Here is a 22,970-nt window from a genome sequence, read left to right as displayed (position 1 = left end):
TGATACCATGCTTGGCTTATTTCCTAGCAGCCTCACGCTTTTGCATAGGTTTTAAATGTGCTCAAACACATTCCCCAGGGTTTTTTTCCTTACTATATTAGTCTCTTCTTATTCTTTTGATAATGTCATTGAGTTAACTACTACTTCCGTTTGTACGTGATGGAATGTATAAGGAGTCACTTCAAATGTTGGCACCACTATGAGCATGGTCTTTCCCTTTACTTGAACTCAGAATTAAGAGTTTTGGTTCTTGTTTTTTTTCCTATTCCAGTCCCAGAAGAAGTTTTCCCTGTAGAAGTTATCTGTAGGCCGTCTTATGCTTTCTAGCAGTAGTCCACAACCAGGCCCTAACTTCTCCAGGGTGCTACACAGGATCGACTTAAATATGTATTAAGCTAAGAGACATTCTCTCAAATGAGTTTAAATGCATTTTATCTTCAGCTAACCTACATGATATGTAAAAAAAAAAGAAATATGCCTTAAAAACAATGCTTCTGCTCCAAATAAATCAAGGTCAAAATAAATGAAGAGCTCAAGATGACATCAGGCCCATTTGTCTAAGTCCTGGTGTTGTATGGATGAAGAGCAGCAGCTAGTTACGACAATACATGATGCATCCAAAGTGATGGCCAAATTCCTTAACATTTTTCCATTTCTAAACCATCCTTAAAGAAAATCATATATAGGGCCACACCATTCTCACGGTAGTCCAGCAGAGCAACCATGCCATCTGGATTTGTGCTTTCCCTAAAAAGAACTGGTAATTTTTGAAGTTAGCTGGGATGTGCTTCATTTGTTCTTCAGCTCCTGTCGTAAAAGATTTTACTCTTTCTGGCCTCTGTTCTTTCAGTTTGCCTTTGATTGATTTCATGTAATCTTTGATGTACTTCTTGTAGGCTTCTTTTGTGAAGCTGGTTTCCTGCAAGTGATGGTTCATGACAATAGCAACATCAGTGATTACCGTGCTTCCAGTACCTTTGCCCTCAGGGACTTCAGTGGAGGCATTTCCACCATTAGTGAATCATCAATGGTACCTTCTGTCTTCTTGACCACCTTCCCCTCCACCTCTAGGCGCAGCCCATCTGCGATCTCCCAAATCTTACAGATGTCAGAGGACATCTCATCGTGGCTGAGGAAGTCCTGGTAGATGATCATGAGGGCAGCTGGAGAGAGACCACTGTGGACTTAGTTTAGCCAGAGCCAAGAGCTCTGAGCTAGTGGTACAGCCTGAGCAGCACTGGCGGGCAGGAGGGAGTGGGCAGAAAAGCCACACTCCCAAGTTTTAAATGGAAGAGGAGAGGATCCTTCTCCAAGAGTCACCTTCTGGTATGTTACCATTTCCTCTGCCTGTCCTCCTTCCCTCGGGAGTCCAGGACTAAGACTTTGGAGTTCTTATAGTAATAGAAAGAGGAATTAGGAAACCAGCAGAGTGGACTCAGATCAGGGCAGGATTCAGATTCTGGAGCTACAATGAGTAGACTATTCACCAAATTCTCTTAGGAAGAAGTCTAAGGAAGCTTCTTTCTTAGCCATTATCTTCTAAACCTTCCCATTTTTCAAGGCATAATCTTCTGACAAGTCTATTTTTTGGCACTTCATTTCATCCTTACAAATAAATTTTTGTTAATTGAAGTAGAGTCAAACATAATGTTACGTTAATTTCAGATGTACAACATAGTGATTCCACAACTCTATATGTTATGCTATGCTCACCACAAGTGTGGCTACGATCTGTCACCCTACTTCACTATCACAATAGCACTGATATATTCCCTATGCTGTACCTTTCATCCCTGTGACTTACTTATTCCATAACTGGAAGCCTGTATCTACCACTCTCCTTCACCCATTTTGCCCATCCTCCTTTTTCCCACTGGCAACCATCAGCTTGCTCCCTATATTTATGGGTCTGTTTCTGCTTTTTTTGTTGTTGGTTTCTTTTGTTTTTTAGATTCCACATATAAGTAAAATCATATGGTGTTTGTCTTTCTCTGACTCATTTCACTCATTATAATATGCTCTAGGCCCATCCGTGTTGTCACAAATGGCAAGAGCTCATTTTTTATGGCTGAATAACATTCTATTGTGCATATATATACACACACACTACACCTTCTTTATCCATTCTTCTATCAATGGACACTTAGGTTGCTTCCATATCTTGGCAACTGTAAATAAAGCTGCAATAAACAGAGAGGTGCATATATCTTTTCCTTACAAAGAAATTATGTGAAGTTGACAGAATCCAGAATCCAGTGAACACAACATCCTCCTGTTCAGTTGAACACTCCCATTTTTCTCTGTACTTTCTTATTCCACCATCCATAATAATTGCTCTAAGATCAAAAATATTGCTAGACTGCAGGCTCAGCGAGGACAGGAGTCATATCTGGCTTATGTCTATAGATTCCCTGCTCCATCCTAGTACCTGGCATAGCTCCTGGAAGGAAGTACCCTCAGCACTGATGGGAGGAATGACTGAAGCAATGAATGAACAATAAATCTTCTACTGGGATACACAGACATTCTCTCTGTGGAAGACAGATGTAAAAGGAAAGCCATGACCTGGATCCCTCTCTTCCTCTGAAAGGAAAGAACTAACTCATTAAACCCTTTTCACTGGGGCCTGGGTGGCTCAGTGGGTGGAGCGTCTGCCTTCGGCCGGGGTCATGATCCCAGGGTCCTGGGATGGAGTCCGGCATCCGGCTCCCTACTCAGCGAGGAGTTTGCTTCTCCCTCTGCCCAACCCCTGACCTGCTGTCTCTCTCTCTCTCTCTCAAAAATAAACAAATAAAAAATCGTTTTTTTTAAATAAACCCCTTTCATTGTAAGTACTTCTAATTCTATCATTATCACTTTTTTTTTTTCATATCATTTCCACTCAGGGAAAAATCCAATGAAGGCGGAATTACAGACCTGATACTCTGTATGGGATAAGTAAAGCACAGAATAAACTGAATGGATTTCTACACAACTAGGTAATTTTACAATGTTAAATATTTGATCAAAATATGCAAAATTACCAAGCGACCACATGACTTATTTGATGACTGATGAATGTCATACAATTTTTTTTTAATTCTTCCTTGATTTCCTTATGGAAGAAAGAGATTTTCATTTGCAACTCAAGTAATTTCTAAGTCGTGAACTGGCAGAAAGAAATAATCTGCCTTTCAAAAGAAAATGGTTTAGTTTAGAATTAGTAAACAGGACATGTGGAATCTCTATTAAATTCCTTTATGATTTATCACATATTTTCACAGGTCTTTCTGAGAAGAAATCATAAATAATAACTTGATAATTTTCAGCATGCATTTATTTTGAAGCAGGGTTGTATCAATATATTTATTATCAGGTTGCCTCAAAGTTATTTCTATACACTACCTTGTGTGTCATAAAAACTACAAGAAAGAAAACATTATTCATTACCAGACATCCAGGTCTACTTGTATAATAATCACTGCAGAGTTTTGGAGAAATATGTTCTACACCAGGAAACTAAAGAATACAGAATGTTCACAAATCACATGCTACCTTTTCTTGAAGCTAATAAAACTTTCTGTGCCAGTCTATTTTACCTGAAAATGTTTAGATGAAATAAACAATGATAACAAGAAGAAAGGACGCTAACATGTATTGAGGTCTCCCCTTGCCTTCTGTTGTTGAAAGTCTGTTGAAAACTATTTGCCCCCTAATTATTCTGTAAATTAGATTTTTTTAAATATTAACTTTCAAATGAGGAAACTTGGGTTTAAAGAAGTCAATGTTTTGGGGAGGTTGCTAAAATATGTTTAACCCCCAATCCTGTTATTCCTGCCTCCAAGAAACTAATAAACAGTTTCCTCTCTGGAACATACTGATAAATTGCCCATCACATCCATCTCCAGCTTGCACTCCATAAACACTGCTGCTCACCTGCTCCCAGCCAAAGCTCAAGAAGTCAGGCCCTCCGGGTCTGCACAGGAAACAGGTTACTGTCACTCACCCTTATCAGAGTGTCCTCATGGTCAGCCCGAAAACTAAGGCGCCAAATGTCCAAAGCCATATAACCAAATGAATGTGTTTAGATTGCTTACAAGATATGTTCACACCAGAGAAATGAAGAGATTCAAGTCTTGTCATCGTATTTCAAAAAAATCTGCCTCTCGGGTTTCTGATTTACCCTCAGTGTGTTATGGCATTCCAACGTGAGCAGAATCCTCCAGGAGAAACCAGTCTCTGCCCGGGAGGAAGGCAGAGGAAACTGATTTCTGGTGACAGAGATTAGAATAGGACAAATGGGTAGACTTCGGAAGAGGGTGAGGAAAAAGGATCTGAGAAGTGAGAACACACACACAAGCAGAAAGTGGAGCGAAATTCCAAAGGCCAGCGACACCTACCAAAGTGAGCGTCTAGCTGTACCCGCAGCCTGCAGCAGTTTACACACACACACACACACACACACACACACACACACACACACACACACACGCTCTTGACGACAAATCTGGGATAGTGCCTCTGCTTTAGGGATGAATGGTTTAATTGGTTTGGAAAAGAACAGCCCATAAGAAATGTCTGAGAGCAGGGACCTCAGCAAAAATATCTTGAAGTTAAAAAAGGAAAAATCAATCATGTACAGATTTTAATTACAACTGAGAAAATGCAGCCCTTCCTGAGTGTCTCAACCCGCCACGCTCCAGCTGCGTGGCTACAAGTAGCGAATGAATGAAATACGAAGGGCGCGACGGAGGAAAGGAGCGCAATCATAGCCTGCGAAGGGGTTCGTCAGCTCCGCGGCCCCCACAACGTCACCAAAGCAGGGGACTGTACGAGACTATAAAGCCAGCTGCAGCGCCTGAACCTCAGTGCTCCAGCCAGGGCCCGGGAACCAGAGAAGAGGCAACCCCGGAGTTCCCCGCTGGTGACAGCTCCTAACGTCTCCCTTCCCTCCCATCTCATTCTTCCTGCCTGCTCGAGTCGGAAACTCCTCCGAGAAAGTGCCTCCCCTGTTACCCATCACCTGCTGGCTCCAAGCATCTCATAACCAGCAAGGGCTGCGGTAGCTTCTCCACCTTGCTTCCAGGAGGGGCTGAGGTCCGCCCAGCAGCAAAGGGACCAGGAAGCAGAGAAGAACTTCGAGGGAGTCGGCTCCGGCTGGCGGCGGTGAGTGGGGAGATCCGGGGCTGCAGACCCGTGGCGATGGGCTCTCTCGCCGCAGCCGCAAACTGGACGGACGGTGCGGGCACCGCGGGCGCGGACGCCGGGAACCTGAGTGCGGCGCTCGCGGCAGGGGCGGCTGAGGCTGAGTGGCTGCATCTGCTGGTCCAAGCCGGCAACCTCTCGGCCTCCTCTTCCGCGCCGGGACTGCCTGCTGCCTCCCCGGCGCCTACGCAGCCCCGGGCCAACCTCACCAACCAGTTCGTGCAGCCGTCCTGGCGCATCGCCCTCTGGTCCCTAGCATACGGCGTGGTGGTGGCCGTGGCGGTCTTCGGGAATCTCATCGTCATCTGGATCATCCTGGCCCACAAGCGCATGAGGACCATCACCAACTACTTCCTTGTGAACCTGGCTTTCTCCGACGCCTCCATGGCTGCCTTCAACACCTTAGTCAACTTCATCTATGCGCTTCACAGCGAGTGGTACTTCGGCGCCAACTACTGTCGCTTCCAGAACTTCTTTCCTATCACGGCGGTGTTCGCCAGCATCTACTCTATGACGGCCATTGCGGTGGACAGGTGAGGAGAGAATAGGGAGGAATGGGGGAAAAGGGAGAGAGAAGAGCTGGGCAGTGGGATAAGGTTACCAAGGACATGGTGACAAGATGGATTTGATGAAAGGAAAGGGCCTAGGAAAGAGTTCTTGGAGAAAGGAGGGCACCAACACATGGTGTTGGCCGAACCAGTTTCTGCTTCTGTGGCCTCCCTCACTCTCCCCAACCCCTGATCCCACTAAGAGCATCTAGAGGGACTGAGAAGACCAAGGAGGGAGACGGGGAAAATCTGTCATTCCAAGAGGGACAAACTCAGCTAGAAACAATCCTAGCAAGTTTCCCAAATGGCTTCAAACTATTGCTACAAAACTTACATTCTCTGTAAAGGGTACCTTTTGGTCTTCCTTCTCTCTGTCAGTCACTATTCTGTCAGAGAAATGGACGATGAGTCACCCTCCACCCTTCCCCCCTCTCCCTGGTCTGCTGGTCCTCAACCCCACCAGCCCTATTCCCTATCCTTGCTCCAAGGCCAATATTGGCTTGGCCCCCCAGTCATGGAACATCCAATAGAGGTAACGATGTCCTCCAAAAGATTGCTTTATGCTGAAAGTTTCCACAGTGACTTGGGTTAGATTTCACTTTCAATAATCTGAGGAGGCTATGAGCTGGGTACACCTTGTTCCTGGAAGATTACCTCCAGCCAAATGCTTCAGACGATGGGGGGAGGATCCTAAATAATGAGATGTACCACTTTATAGCTATTTAAGATGATTTTTTAGAATGTTCCCCCATCTACAGTGGGGATTCTGAGATCCTTAAGCAATTAAAAGAAGCCTGATAGACTGCCAATATTTGTCCTCATAATTTAGTTTTTAAAATTTCTGTTTGCATTTGCTTTCTCCTATTGAACATTATGAAATACGCATAATTGTGTTAATTGTGTTAAGACAATGGTAAACCCCTACTTATTACTGAAAGCTGGTTACACTAATTCAGTATTATTCTAAAACCCAACACCACCAGTTGATTCGTGTCTGTTCTGTGACTGGCAGCTGCATGGGGGATGTAGGGGGCTGACATGACTTTAACTTCAAGCCTCAAAGTTCTTGACCATGAAAAGAAAAGAGCACTTTTTTTCTATATTAACAACCTGTTTCCAAAATGAAATGAGACTTAATATTCTTACTACATTAGCATTTTTAGAAGGCCTCCAAAATTGATCTTCCCTTTATCTCTGATCTTCCACATGTATCTCTTCCTTCACTTTTGTAGGAACACGAGTGAGTGCAAAGAAGGAACAAAATCAGCCCCAAGTTGAGGAATAGGTGAAATTGCCTCTAATTTTGCTCCACCAAGATAGAAACAAATGTTCCTTTAGCTTGAGCATCTTCCCTTTTGTTTTGTTTTGGTTTCCTTTTCCTTCTTTTTTCAAATTACTTGTAAACGTGATTTTCAATGGGATCAGGAAGGGAATTAGCATATCGTGTTATAAAATTCTCACAATCTTCTTGAAATATTAATAATTCCTAATGAGATTTGATGAAATTTTAGTGTTGTGAAATTGGTATTTCAAGTCTGAGGGGAAAAAAGGGGTACTTTTCCAGTTATTTTCTGCCAACAGTTAGACAAAATCTGAAGTGGTCTTGGAGTTATTTTAAGTGATAATATAATGCTATGTCATCACAGTCACTGATTTGAAATTAATGAATACTTTACTTCTTCTTTACTATTTCTTTAGTAGAAAACATTATTTAATCAGCAAAAAAATGCAAAATTTATCAAGCATGTAATTTGCAACAAAATTTGAAGCATGCTCAGCTTCGTTACTGAAAATGTTTTTAAAAACTGTTACTTAAAGTAATATTTTGTGCACTCAATTGATGAAAATCAATACAGACCTATAGAAAAACCTGTTTAAGATAATTTTTAGAATCAAAGATCATTCAAATATAACAAGTTATTAGAATTTTCAATAGTTTACCATCCTTGCTGGATGGATGGAATCTTTCTACACTAGTGTCTTATCAAACATGAACTGGAAAAGCTAGTCCTGTGGTATTTGCCATTACTTTATAGATTCAAGTTTGCAAGGTCGACCCTCTCTGAGAAATTTCAGGTGAGTCATGGTGCCTTTGGTTATGGCTGCATGGACTCCCCACCCCATATAGGATATAGGAAATAGTATGTGCTCACAGAAATTATATTTTCCTGTGTAATTAATGCTTTATTGAAATAATCATAAAGGTTACTAGTTCCCTAATTAGTTCTTATTGATAAAGGAATACATCATTTAGACTGTGATGTGAATACTTGTCTTATTGAATTGTGTTTTCTATCCTCATTTAATATGAACTGAATTGTATTCTCCCAGCCTAAATAGAAAACATATTTAACTCACTCTGTCCCTCTGCATAAAATCAAAAAGATCCTCTGAGCTTGAAAACTACTTCAGCTTTGACTCAGGCACAAATGGCTTTTCTTCAGCTAGAGCAAAATGGTTACAATCTCCTATGAACTTGGAAATTTTAGACCTGACTATAGATATTCCCCTAATGAACACATGTATTTTATAAATGGAGAACATCAAGCTAACTGTCACACATTTTGTTTTGTTTTGTTTTGTTTTTGTATAATTCTAGTAGTTCTACCAAATATGTGCATGTGAGGTCATGGTTCTGGTCTTATCCTGATACATGTTACCTTTTGTTTTGTTAAAAATTTCTGCAAAACTCTTTTTATTGGCTCAGAAACCATCTTTCAGTTCTACACAGTTCCCTCTTGCCTGGAAGTCTACTTCAGCATCCCCACACATCCATACCCACACCCACACACATACACATGCACACACACACACACACACACACACACACACACACACACTGGAATTATTTGCCAATCAGGTCAATGTTTCTCTTCACCATCCTTCCCAAATTTACCATTTTTAACTTTAACATTTAAACATAACATTTATTCAAAAGATGCTAAACTTTCCCAAGATCATGCAGTAGAGCCAAGATTCAAACCACTGTAACCCGCTCAAGGGTCTGTGCTATTCTCAGCCTCTATGTTAGTAAAATGGCTCCTAAGGAATTCTGATGATTGTAGAGTTTAATTAGACAAATTATTACCTTCATTTAAATTAGAATTTAGTGCTTGTTTATACTATATAAACTATATATCTATATATTATATATCTTAAATGTACATTTAACACCTTATGTATATAGTACCTTTGTTGTAATTGAGAATGTAGATAATAGAAAATTATTAATATAATACAAATATTGTCATTTTATTCATTTATGGCCATATACCACTTGATATGTGGGAATATATTAAAAAACAAAATTTTTTCTTCCGTTTTCTAAGCACATTTTTGAGATTAAGTTAGAAACTCTAGGAAGGGTTTATTAATATGTAGTAAAGGAAAATTTCAGAGCTCATACTCCAGTATTGATTGTAATATTTAATTAGAGAATTTTTAAAATGACATTCACTCTTTCTTACCTGGAAATCTTAGGGAACTATTTCAATATGTCTTATTTAATAGTCCTAAAACATTAACAAAGACAGCAAAAAATACTTTATATTCTTCAAATCCAGGGACACACGCCCAGCACGAATAATTGTAAGAGAAGTATTTTATCTAACTGAACTGTTTTATTTTTCATCCAAATAGATAAAAGTTGATCTTATATGCTACTCTCCATTTTTTTTTAATTTCTTTAGGAGGATCCTTTTTCATAAAGCTGTTATGCAGAGTATTCATAGAACCTCTATTTCTTTTGAAGTTTATTGTGGACAAATTAAAAATAGGTAGTTATAAAAAATCATGAGGCCTCGGAGTGCCTGGGTGGCTCAGTCGTTAAGTGTCTGCCTTCGGCTCACGTCATGATCCCAGTGTCCTGGGATCGAGCCCCGCATCGGGCTCCCTGCTCCGCGGGAAGCCTGCTTCTCCCTCTCCCACTCCCCCTGTTTGTGTTCCCTCTCTTGCTGTGTCTCTCTCTGTCAAATAAATAAATAAAATCTTAAAAAAATCATGAGTACTCAATGTGATAAAAATTACCTAAATGTATTGTGGTTACTTTTACATCACTGCTATGAATATTATGGATATAAACACTTCAGTAAATTTTTTAAAACTCCCTCATCGGTCTTTAATTCCGGTGCCCTGAGCCAAACTCCTCATTCCTCTCTATTTTAGGGACAGCTACTATCCATGCAGATAATATTCTTTATTAGTGTTATGGTAAGACTTGATTCAATATTTAACCCAGATGATGAATTGGATGAGTTTAGCCTAAGATTAATTGCTCTATCTTTGCTTTATTTACAAAATAGTAAGTAAAACTATGTTTGGGAAAAGATTGTTTTTAGGGTATTTACTGTGAATCTTCAGCTCTTTCTACAATTTATAGTTGTTATCTAAGGCTTTTAAAATATCCCATTTATATCTACTAAAATTACTGCTGTAGTGAGCTGTGAACATTCTGTTAAAATTATAGTGCAAATTCTTTTAAAATTAATCATGAGCACATAGTGAAAGCAATAAATATACATTAATTGAATGGGTGAAACATACGATCATTATAGTATAAGATATAATCACAAGTGGCTCTTCTATAGCTAGCAGAACTCTAGTTGATATCAAGGTTACATTCACCGCAATGGGAAAGACTATGTTGAAAAAAAGTTTGCAGCATATTTAACAGACCTAGTGTAAAGACAAAACCTTAAAATATAACACATTCTTACACACTAATAAGAAGATACAGCATTAATATAAGAAGAACAAAAGACATAAACAGAGAGTTCATAGAAGAAACAAATGTCCAACAAACATAAAATTATGGGCTGCTTAGATTCCATATCTCCATTTCTTCACCTGCTCTTTGCTCCTCAAGCTACTCAAATCTGAATTAGTCTCCCAAAACTCTATCTGAAGACAAGTTGTGAAACCCCGTGGGCATTTCACTCCTTAACTTCCTTGATTTTTCAGTAGCATTCCTATCAGGTAGCTCACTGCTTCTTGGCTTCCACCTTCCCAGGTCCCCTCCTTCCTCCTTGGTCTGTCTTCCATGCTTATATTTCTGATTCTCTGCCTCTATCTAGTGATTAAATACATAGGTTCCTCAATGCTAAATCCTGGGCCTGAGTTTGTCCTAACTTTATTCTCTCTCCCCAAGTAAGCTCATCCAAGCCCATCACCTTATTTTTCACTTTTGAATAAAGAGCTCTCATTTTTTCTATTATCTAATTGGTTTTCTTCTGGATTATAAAGATACATGACCATCTGTACAGTAGACAAATATAAATGAATGAAAAATTAAGACTGGAGAAAATACTAAAAAAGCAGGGTGAAGTTATAACAGACATTTAAGGTAAAGAGTTCTAATGATTAATGAAAAGTTGAGCTTCAGATATGTCTGCAACTCTTGATGTACATGCAAAAAAACACAATTAGTAATATAGCTGACACCGTCCATAAAAATAATACCTACACATTCATTAAGGGCTAAGGAATTTCTGGTATTGAGTTTTAAGAAATTCTTTGTTGGGTAATAAAGAGGACACTGTCTTAACCCACGCTGTCACAAATGGTTGTTAAGTGTTCCTCTGGGTGAGCCAAAGCAGAATTCAGTGAATGAAATCCTCAGGGTCCCAATTCTCTATTTGAATAGTTTCCAGATGTTCAGGTTGGATGTATTGAAGAAACTACAAGAAGGGATAAGGTACATTTCCCCCAGAAGTATTTTTCTCGCCTGAACTTTGGATATAGTTTGAGAAGCAGAGAACTCAAAGTTGTAAGGTATGGCTAAAGCCCTCTAAATATTCTTCCTTTCAGCCCCCAGTCCCTGATCCTTATCTATCCTCTATGCCAGTCTTTTATTCCAATGTATTATTTCACTCATTCGTTTTAAGAGGCACATATGCACAGTGTAAAAAATACAAAAATTTACCTAACAATGAATCATGGATCATTACATCAAAAGCTAATGAAGTACTGTATGGTGACTAACATACCTACTCCCCAAATATAGCCAGCCTATGATCTTCATATTCATATTACAACTCTCATTTCTGTGAGATATGTATATAATCTCACATATATGTATGACATATATACACATCTCTCGTGCATAGTACATTATATACAGGCATAAATACAGATGTCTTTCCTTTAATTACTAAAATAATGTCACGTTACTGTCATTTTTAATTTAATAAACTTATTAGACTTTTGTTGAACAAATTATAAATCTCGGACATTATTTGATATGAGAATATACAGATTCATCTTGCTCTATAATGTTCTTTAAATTTTTAATAGACAATACATATATTTTGTTTAAAACTCAGTAAATGCCTCACAATTTAAAATCCTATGTCTAAACCTTCTGCAAGCTCTGGTTATGTATATTCAATTACCTAATTGACATTTCCACTTGGATGCATAAAAAGCCCCTTAAACTCCACCCAATGCCATTACCTTACCTCTAAACCTTTTCCTTTTCCAGTGTTCCCCATTTCAACAAGCAGTACAAGCATCCATTCAATTGTTCAAATAGCTCCCAAATCTATTAACTTTTTTCTGTCTCTACCCCAGTTTCCCAAGTCCAGGCTACCATCATGGTCACACAAAGAATGATGCATTCAAAATAAGAACATGTAAGAACATGATTCTGCACCCCTGCTTAAAACCCCATGTTTGCTCAATGCTCTTATGAGAAAAAGAATTTTCTTTTTAATTTTTCCTCTCATACCATAACTCAACTGACCTAATCTCTGTTCCATGCACTCCTATCTTCTTTCAAGTCCCTATTTTTGCCACAAAGCTTTTTTGTTGTTTTTTTTTAATGCTATGTTAATCACCGTACATTACATCATTAGTTTTTGATGTAGTGTTCCATGATTCATTGTTTGCATATAACACCCAGTGCTGCATGAAGTACATGCCTCTTTAATACCCATCACCAGGCCAACCCATCCCACCACCCCCCTCCCCTCTAGAACCCTCAGTTTGTTTCTCAGAGTCCATAGTCTCTCGTGGTTCATCTCCCCCTCCGATTTCCCCCCTTCATTTTTCCCTCCCTACTATCTTCTTTTTTTTTTAACATATAGTGTATTATTTGTTTCAGAGGTACAGATCTATGATTCAACAGTCTTACACAATTCACAGTGCTCACCATAGCACATACCCTCCCCAATGCCTATCACCCAGCCACACCATCCCTCCCACCCCCCACCACTCCAGCAACCCTCAGTTTGTTTCCTGAGATTAAGAATTCCTCATATCAATGAGGTCATATGACACATGTCTTTCTCTGACTGACTTATTTCGCTCAGCATAATACCCTCCAGTTCCATCCACGTCATTGCAAATGGCAAGATCTCATTCATTTTGATGGCTGCATAATATTCCATTGTGTATATATACCACTTCTTCTTTATCCATTCATCTGTCGATGGACATCTTGGCTCTTTCCATAGTTTGGCTATTGTGGACATTGCTGCTATATACATTGGGGTGCACGTACCCCTTCGGATCCCTACATTTGTATCTTTGGGGTAAATACCCAGTAGTGCAATTGCTGGATTGTATGGTAGCTCTATTTTCAACTGTTTGAGGAACTTCCACACTGTTTTCCAGAATGGCTGCACCAGCTTGCATTCCCACCAACAGTGTAGGAGGGTTCCCCTTTCTCTGCACCCCCCGCCAACATCTGTCGTTTCCTGACTTGTTAATTTTAGCCATTCTGACTGGTGTGAGGTGGTATTTCATTGAGGTTTTGATTTGGATTTCCCTGATGCCAAGGGATGTTGAGCACTTTTTCATGTGTCTGTTGGCCCTTTGGATGTCTTCTTTGCAGTGATGTCTGTTCATGTCTTCTGCCCATTTCTTGATTCGATCATTTGTTCTTTGGCTGTTGAGTTTGATAAATTTTTTATAGATTTTGGATACTAGCCCTTTATCTGATATGCCATTTGCAAATATCTTCTCCCATTCTGTTGGTTATCTTTTGGTTTTGTTGACTGTTTCTTTCACTGTGCAAAAGCTTTTTATCTTGATGAAATCCCAATAGTTCATTTTTGCCCTTGCTTCCCTTGCCTTTGGCGATGTGTCTAGGAAGAAGTTGCTGCAGCTGAGGCCGAACAGGTTGCTGCCTGTGTTCTCCTTTAGGATGTTGATGGACTCCTGTCTCACATTTAGGTCTTTCAACCATTTTGAGTCTATTTTTGTATGTGGTGTAAGGAAATGGTCCAGTTTCATTCTTCTGCATGTGGCTGTCCAATTTTCCAAACACCATTTGTTGAAGAGACTGTCTTTTTTCCATTGGACATTCTTTCCTGCTTTGTCGAAGATTAGTTGACCATAGAGTTGAGGGTCAATCTCTGGGCTCTCTGTTCTGTTCCATTGCTTGATGTGTCTGTTTTTGTGCCAGTACCATGTGCTCTTGATGATGACAGCTTTGTAATAGAGCTTGAAGTCCGGAATTGGGATGCCACCAGCTTTGCTTTGCTTTTTCAACATTCCTCTGGCTATTCGGGGTCTCTTCTGGTTCCATACAAATGTTAGAATTATTTGTTCCATTTCTTTGAAAAAAGTGGATGATATTTTGATGGGGATTGCATTGAATGTGTAGATTGCTCTAAGTAGGATTGACATCTTCACAATATATTTTCTTCCAATCCATGAGCATGGAATGTTTTTCCATTTCTTTGTGTCTTCCTCAGTGTGTTTCATGAGTATTTTATAGCTTTCCGAGTACAGATTCTTTGCCTCTTTGGTTAGATTTATTCCTAGGTATTTATGGTTTTGGGTGCCACTGTAAATGGACTCAACTCCTTAATTTCTCTTTCTTCTGTCTTGTTGGTGTATAGGAATGCCACTGATTTCTGCGCATTGATTTTATATCCTGCCACTTCACTGAATTCCTGTATGAGTCCTAGCAGTTTTGGGGTGGAGTTTTTTGGATTTTCCACATAAAGTATCATATCTGCAAAGAGTGAGAGTTTGACTTCTTCTTTGCCGATTCGGGTGCCTTTGATTTCTTTTTGTTGTCTGATTGCTGTGGCTAGGACTTCTAATACTATGTTGAATAGCAGTGGCGATTGTGGACATCGCTGCCGTGTTCCTGACCTTAGGGGAAAGCTCTCAGTTTTTCCCCATTGAGAATGAATTCACTGTGGGATTTTTACAGATGGTTTTTATGAGATTGAGGTATGTACCCTCTATCTCTACACTCTGAAGAGTTTTAACCAAGAAAGGATGCTGTACTTTGTCAAATGCGCTTTCTGCATCTACTGAGAGGATCATATGGTTCTTGTTCTTTCTTTTATTAACATATTGTATCACATTGTTTGATTTGCAGATGTTGAACCAACCTTGCAGCCCAAGAATAAATCCCACTTGATCGTGGTGAATAATCCTTTTAATGTACTGTTGGATCCTATTGGTTAGTATTTTGGTCAGAATTTTCGCAGCCATGTTCATCAGGGATATTGGTCTGTAATTCTCTTTTTTGATGGGGTCTTTGTCTGGTTTTGGGATCGAGGTAATGCTGGCCTCATAGAATAAGTTTGGAGGTTTTCCTTCCATTTCTATTTTCTGGAACAGTTTCAGAAGACTAGGTATTAATTCTTCTTAACATAAATATTTGGTAGAATTCCTCTGGGAAGCCATCTGGCCCTGAGCTCTTGTTTGTTGGGATATTTTTGATGACTGCCTCAATTTCCTTAGTGGTTATTGGTCTGTTCAGGTTTTCTCTTTCTTTCTGGTTCAGTTTTGGTAGTTGATACATCTCTAGGAATGCATCCATTTCTTCCGGATTATCTAATTTCCTGGCATAGAGTTGCTCATAATATGTTCTTATAATTGTTTGTATTTCTTTGGTGTTGGTTGTGATCTCTCCTCTTTCATTCATGAATTTATTTTTGGGGGTCATTTCTCTTTTCTTTTTGATAAGTCTGGCCAGGGGTTTATCAATCTTGTTAATTCTTTCAAAGAACCAGCTCCTAGTTTCGTTGATCTGCTCTACTGTTCTTTTGGTTTCTATTTCATTGATTTCTGCTCTGATCTTTATTCTTTCTCTTCTCCTGCTGGGTTTAGGCTTTATTTGCTGTTCTTTCTTCAGCTCCTTTAGGTGTAGGGTTAGGTTGTGTATTTGAGACCTTTCTTGTTTCTTGAGAAAGGCTTGTATTGCTATATACTTTCCTCTTAGAACCGCCTTTGCTGCATCCCGAAGATTTTGAACAGTCATGTTTTCATTTTCATTGGTTTCCATGAAATTTTTTAATTCTTCTTTAATTTCCTGGTTGACCCATTCTTTCTTTAGTAGGATGCTCTTTAGCCTCCATGTCTTTGAGTTCTTTCCGACTTTCCTCTTGTGATTGAGTTCTAGTTTCAAAGCATTGTGGCCCAAAAATATGCAAGGAACGACCCAAGTCTTTTGGTACCAGTTGAGACCTGATTTGTGACCTAGGATGTGATCTATTCTGGAGAATGTTCCATGGGCACTAGAGAAGAATGTGTATTCTGTTGCTCTGGGATGGAATTTTCTGAATATATCTATGAAGTCCATTTGATCCAGTGTGTCATTTAAAGTCTTTATTTCCTTGTTGATCTTTTGCTTAGATGATCTGTCCATTTCAGTGAGGAGGCTGTTAAAGTCCCCCACTATTATTGTATTGTTGTCGTTGTGTTTCTTTGCTTTTGTTATTAATTGCCTTATATAATTGGCTGCTCCTATGTTAGGGGCATAGATATTTACAATTGCTAGATCTTCCTGTTGGATAGACCCTTTATGTATGATACAGTGTCCTTCCTCATCTCTTATTATAGTCTTTGGTTTAAAATCTAATTTGTCTGATATAAGGATTGCCACCCCCAGGTAAGTATGTAATGAACAGAGCATTTTTACATATAGTTTTAGATTGAGCCTTACGCAATTGCCATTTTTTATAGTTTATTTTTTAAAGATCTTATTTATTTATTTATTTATTTGAAGGGGGGAGCACAGAGGGAGAAGCAGACTCCCCACTGAGCAGGGAGCCTGATGTGGGGCTCAGTCCCAGGACCCTGAGATCATGACCTGAGCTGAAGGCAGATGCTTAACCAACTGAGCCACCCAGGCACCCCGCCATTTTGTATAGTTTAATATGTCATATTTTATATGGTTTAGCCTAACAGTTGGATATATTTTGTCAAAACCTTCAGCAGTTCAATTTGCCAATATATTTGGGGATATTTTTCTTTCCTCTCTCTCTTTTTTTTTCTTTTTTTAGAGAGAGAGAGAGAGGATATGCACCGGAGAGAGGAGGGGAGGGGCAGAGGGAGAGGGAGAAAGAAAATCCTAAGCAGGAGCCCATCACAGGGCTCAATCTCAAGACCATAAGATCGTGATCTGAGCCAAAATCAAGAGTGAGACCCTTAACCGACTGAGCCATGTAGGTGCCCCTCAAGGATATTTTTCAAACCAAAATTAACTGAAAACATTAAAAATCCCCAAAAAAGAAAATGACCAAATAAATGATGGGGTATCTATGAGGCCAAAATGAAATTTAAAAGTCATATGTTTGAATATTTTGAATATAACATCAGTCCTCTCAAGTCTCCAGGCACACGTGTATAAATGTAGTAACAGCATAAATATCCCAATTTTTTTAGCTCATAACCTGTGTCATTAGACACAGTCAGAGTCTGAATCCCATTTTAGACTCAGCAGAATCTCTAATACATGTGGGATTTTTAGACTATGGATTTAACAGTCTGATATAATTCCATATGTACAACAAGGTTGATTTGCTCTGAATGGTGAGACTTCAGGGAATTTTATTTTATTTTGTACTTTTCTTTTTAAATTATTTACAACATGCACTTCTTTTATATGAAACAAATTATTAATTAATTAAAGTTCTGTAGATAGTGGTGAAGGCTGCACAACAATGTGAATGTACGTAATACCTGAACTGTACACTTAAAAATAGTTAAAATGGTAAATTTCATGTATGTTTTATCACAGTACAAATTTTTAAAATATTAAGTAAGTATTTTTTAAAGAACCAATAGTGACTGAGATATATGCCCAACAAGTTGGGACTCCAGAACAGAACAACTTGATTAAGCTTTGTATAGACATTCTTGTGGTAGATGTTTTATGGCAACATTTTAAACACATTTTCTAGGCTGAATTCAAATTTATGAAGAAATCTCTGGCAAGAGAGTACTGTTAACCTTATAATAGATTATTTTGTAGGCTGTGAAATCTTTTTCCCAAGAATTGTATAATAATATCTCAGATGTGTGGATAATATAACAGCCTGGCTAAAGGTACAAGGATAAACTTAGTTTGGTATGTGACATAGGCTTTAAATATTTGCTTAAATCCCCCATTTTGAGCTTTTATTATCACCTATGAGATTTTCTTCCTTCCTATCTGCCCAACTATCAAGCTTATTTAAAATTCTTTTTTATGCACACCTGTTAGTAAGGAAAATATGTATATGATTTTTCAGGGGGGAGAGAAGATAGTATCATTTTATTTTATTTTAAAACATTAAAGAAATTTTAATTAAAAAATTTTTAAGTTCTGGTACAGCTAACATATAACATATAACATATAACTAATACAGTTATATTAGTTTCAGGTGTAGAGTGTAGTGATTCAGCACTTGCATACAACACCCAGAGCTCATCACGACAAGTGCACTCCTTGATCCCCATCGCCTATTTCACCCACCTTTCGACTGACCTCCAAGATAGTATTATTTCAAACCAGCATTTAAGATCATAGACTAAATAATAAAAGAATAGGAAGGAAGGGGAAAGTGGATTGAGAGAAGTCAAAAATCATTAAATAAGTATATGATTATATCACTAAACAAGAGCGGGCTTAGTTTTGTGCTGGAGCTGCTTTATACTGGCTAAAGGGAATCAGTCGCACACATTTCTTCCCAACTCTGCACTTAGCGATGTTACTTTGGTAGCCTGAAATCATGGTAGGAGTTTACACCATAAAAATCTGCAAACACTAGAAATCAGAGTTTTGTTTTCAGTTTGATTTTTTTCCACAGAGTGCTTGTAGTTAAACATTTACCAGCACACAACTCATAATATTTGTAGTCACTCAACAGGTATTTCATGAGTACCTCCTAAGTACTACACTTTGTATAGGAATGGTACACTTTGGCATAAATGAGGTAAATATGGCTCAAACACTAATGAAATGAATTAATATATCTAGCTTGAACCCCTCAGCTATATTCCAGAATCTTAAATCCAACAACTTATTCGACTTTACCATTGAGATGTCTAACAGGTATCTCAGACTTTACTGAGATTGAGGTGTCTCCAGCCTTCACTGAGTTCCTGATATTCCTCCAAACTTACTCCTCCTGCAGTCTTCTGAGGTCAAAAATCTGAGCCTCAGGTCAAAACTTTTAGACATATTCTTGACTCATCTCTTCTTTCATATTCCATATCCAATCCATCAGCAAATCTAACACCTCTATTTTCAGAATATATGTAGAATCTAATCACTTCTTAAGGTGTCTACTGTTGCCTCCCCAGTCTTAGTCAATCCATTTCTCACCTCACCTGTTTTCCTACTCCTACTCTTGCTCCTTTTTGATTTGTTCTAAATGAAACCACCAAAGTGATCCTGTTAATAATGAATCTGGTCATTTCCCCCTCAGCAAAGTCTCCAATAGCTCCCCAGTTCTCTCAGGGTAGAAATCAAAGTTCTTACAATGGTCTGTAAGAATTTGTAGTAACTGGTCCTTTGTTACTCTCTGATCTTATCTCCTGCTACTCACCTCTCCACCACTCTGCTCCACTATCACTGGTCTCCTCTGTTTCAGCAATATGCTAGTCATATTTCCACTTTAGGTTCTTACATTCTACGTGAAACATGCTTTCTCCAGATAGCCACATTTCTCATTCCCTGTACTACTTCTGAACTGTGACTACTCTACTTAAAATTGCTTTAAAAAAAATTCTCTATCACATGTATCACCTTCTGAAATACTATATAATTAGTTCATCTTTATTGCTTATTGTTTTTTGTCTGTCTGTCCTACTGAGTTATAAGTTCCATGAGGACCAGACTAGACCTGTATTTCAATTAAATGAATGAACAATAAAGTTCATGATAAATGTAAGAACACATAGTAGGGAAAAGCACATGTGGAGTGTTAGAACAGAAAAAGAAATTGTAGAAGCATCTTTTAAAGTTCATTGTACAGAGGAATAGAAAATATCTCCTAATAAATTAACTATGAGTAGTAGTATTTAAATAAAATAAAAATAAAACAACTTAAATACTCTATTCAGCCTAAAGCATGATTACAGTATCCAGCTGAATTATATATAAAGAAAAAGACTTGGAGATTTTCAAAGCATAAGGAACAATTTTGAAAAGATAAAATACTCATAAATTTGAGTGTTATGTTGAGTAAGAACTATTAATCACAATTCAGAATTCCCAGATGAATAAACCTATTAAGTTTAAAAGATGGCACAGCACCATGTATATTGATTTTCATACCTTCAGACTGAATAGATATATGTACGTAGTTTTTTCCAGTAAGCTAACTACATGGTATAAAATAAATTCAGAATTCTTAAACTATACATCATGTTTTCATTAGCTTAAAATATTTTACTCCTTAAATCAGAATATTTTCAGTATCTCTTCAACAAAGACTTACATAATCCTAATTTCATGGTGAAATATTTCAGAATCAAACAAAATGAGGATAATCCAATATTATTTTTTTAAATAATAGGTTAAAATATCTTTCCTGTACTATACTATATTAGTACTGGCAATCCTCATTCACCAGTCACAGAACCATTGCTGATAAATATCTTTAATGAACAGGAATGAAACAGAGAAACATATAAAATGATACCAATCTTATAGCTTTAGCAGCTCACGAGCAAAACACGTATGCTGAAGATTAAATAAATAAATAGATGAATAAATATTTGTATGAACAGATTGCCAGTTTTATACACGCACTTCTCACTCGGCACAAATTTCAGTTACCAGATTTAGTTATATATCAGTCCTCTCAAGAACATGGCTAAAATTTTAGTTACCAAGTCATATTAACTATAATGTGGTGCTGAGGTGTGAAGAAAGGGCACGTGTTCTTGAGTCCTTTGATTAGCTAGTCATTTACTGAGCACATGCCCCTGGCCTGTGAACTTCTGAAGTGTTTTTTTTTTTCTTCCCCCTTAGATGGCACAGGGTAGCTAGAGTGGGCTAGGATGGGATACCTCCCTTCTACTTGGAAAGCCATCTGGGGCTGGATTTGGGTATAACTTTCCCCCGAGACAGTTAGACTCTGATAATACCCTATCTGATTAGACTCTGGATAACTAGTTTCCCCTGCAGGCAGACCTTACTAAGAACAGTCTTTCATGTGTTTCACTTGGTTCCTCTTCCCCTCTCCTTGCCAGAGCATGATAGTTACCATGGTAACATGGTCAAGTTCCTGGAGATAAATCTGATAATATTGTGGGGGTTCCCTTATGATTGGGCCTCCTTGAAGTCTTTAACACTCAGATATGTCCACTCAGAGCCTCCAGCAATTCACATACTACAGCGCAGGTTTTCCTAACCATACACTAGTTCTGATGGAATTTTTGCTTGTGTGCCTCTGCTCAGATAGTTGCCTGTCTGCCCAATCTTAGGGAGAGTGGTTTTTTCCTGCATCCTACCCTCTCTTCCAGATCTGGGAATAGTTGTTGATTTTTCAGTCTGTGCACCTTTTCACTTGTTAGGATGGGGTAGCAACTTCCAAGCTCCCTATATGCACAACCAGAAACCAGAAGTCCTGTGATACTTTTACAAAAGAAAGTATTTTTTACAAAAAAAAAAGAACTTATTTCTAACATTTCTAATGTTTAAAATTACACTGTAAATATTAGTTTTACTATTTTTTTCATTTCCTTATGTATACGTAACTGAAAGTAAGATTTTTAAAATTTTTGACAGAAATTTTTAAAGGTCCCAGAAAATTGTCATTTTTCTCATTATTTTTTTTAAAGATTTAATTTATTTATTTGACAGAGAGAGACACAGCAAGAGAGGAAACATAAGCAGGGGGAGTGGGAGAGGGAGAAGCAGGCTCCCCGCTGAGCAGGGAGCCCAATTCGGGCCTCGATCCCAGGCCCCTAGGACCATGACCTGAGCCGAAGGCAGACTTAATGACTTAATGACTGAAACACCCAGGCGCCCTTCTCATTGATTATTAAGATCATTTTGCACAGTTTCAACTTACATGGTCATTTTGATGTTCCCATAATACTTGGTAAAGTGAGAACTGCTGGCATGGCAAGTATCACAACCTAATTGCCTAAGTTTGGTAATAAATAAATACTTTTGTCTCAGGCATTTGCACACTATATAGATAGTACATATAGACCATTGTATTCGCCAAACATAATTATGATATTATTCAAGAATAAATTTTGCCATTTGCAATGATGCGGATAGAGCTAGAAAGTATAATAATTAACAAAATAAATCACTCAGAGAAAGACAAATACCGTATGATTTCACTCATATGTGGAATTTAAAGAAATAAATAAATAAGCAAAGGGGAAAAAAGAAGAGGGGGGCAAACCAAGCAACAGACTCTTAACTATAGACAACAAACTGATGGTTACCAAAGGAGAAGTGAGGGGGCCGATGGGTGAAACAGGTGATGGGGTTAAGGAGGGCACTTGTGATGAGCACCGGGTGATGTATGGAAGTGTTGAATCACTATATGGTCCTTCTGAAACTAATATTACACTGTATGTTAACTAACTGGAATTTAAATAAAAACTAAAGAGGATAGTAGGAAGGGAAAAATGAAGAGGGGGAAATCAGAGGGGGAGACGAACCATGGACAAACTGACGGTTCTAGAGGGGAGGGGAGTGGGGGGATGGGTTAGCCTGGTGATGGGTATTAAAGAGGGCATGTACTGAATGGAGCACTGGGTGTTATATGCAAACAATGAATCATGGAACACTACATCAAAAACTAATAATGTAATGTATGGTGATTAACATAACATAATAAAATTATTTAATAAAAAAAAAATAAAATAAATAAAAACTAAAAAAAAGTACCTTTGTCAGAGATACAAATTATATAGCTGTGCAAAGAGAATTTAAAAGGAAAATGGGAGAAAGGAAGCATCCAGTAGGAAAGACAACCCAGGGAAATAGGAATTGGCTGAATACCAGAAACTATTAATATATAATGTCAAAAATAAGCAAAT

At 38.3% G+C, this 22,970-nt stretch overlaps 1 protein-coding gene and 1 pseudogene across 1 annotated transcript in view; one reads left to right on the top strand and one right to left on the bottom strand.

Moving 5' to 3' along the window:
• Nucleotides 1-478: 478 nt before the first annotated feature.
• LOC112825646 (translationally-controlled tumor protein-like) lies at nt 479-1,155 on the bottom strand (annotated as a pseudogene).
• A 4,026-nt stretch (nt 1,156-5,181) lies between these two features.
• TACR3 (tachykinin receptor 3) overlaps nt 5,182-22,970 on the top strand; it is a 73,993-nt gene continuing 56,204 nt past the window's right edge. Inside the window, exon 1 of the mRNA XM_025873725.2 lies at nt 5,182-5,717. Coding sequence (XP_025729510.2) covers nt 5,182-5,717 — 536 coding nt within the window. The remainder of the gene's footprint in view (nt 5,718-22,970) is intronic.

Source organism: Callorhinus ursinus, unplaced genomic scaffold (genome assembly GCF_003265705.2).
Source record: "Callorhinus ursinus isolate GAN/ISIS: 27379988/994484 unplaced genomic scaffold, GSC_fseal_2.0 scaffold4, whole genome shotgun sequence".
NCBI classification, from domain to species: Eukaryota; Metazoa; Chordata; class Mammalia; order Carnivora; family Otariidae; genus Callorhinus; species Callorhinus ursinus.
Note: the sequence above shows the minus strand (reverse complement) of the source record. Positions and strands in the feature narration are given on the sequence as shown.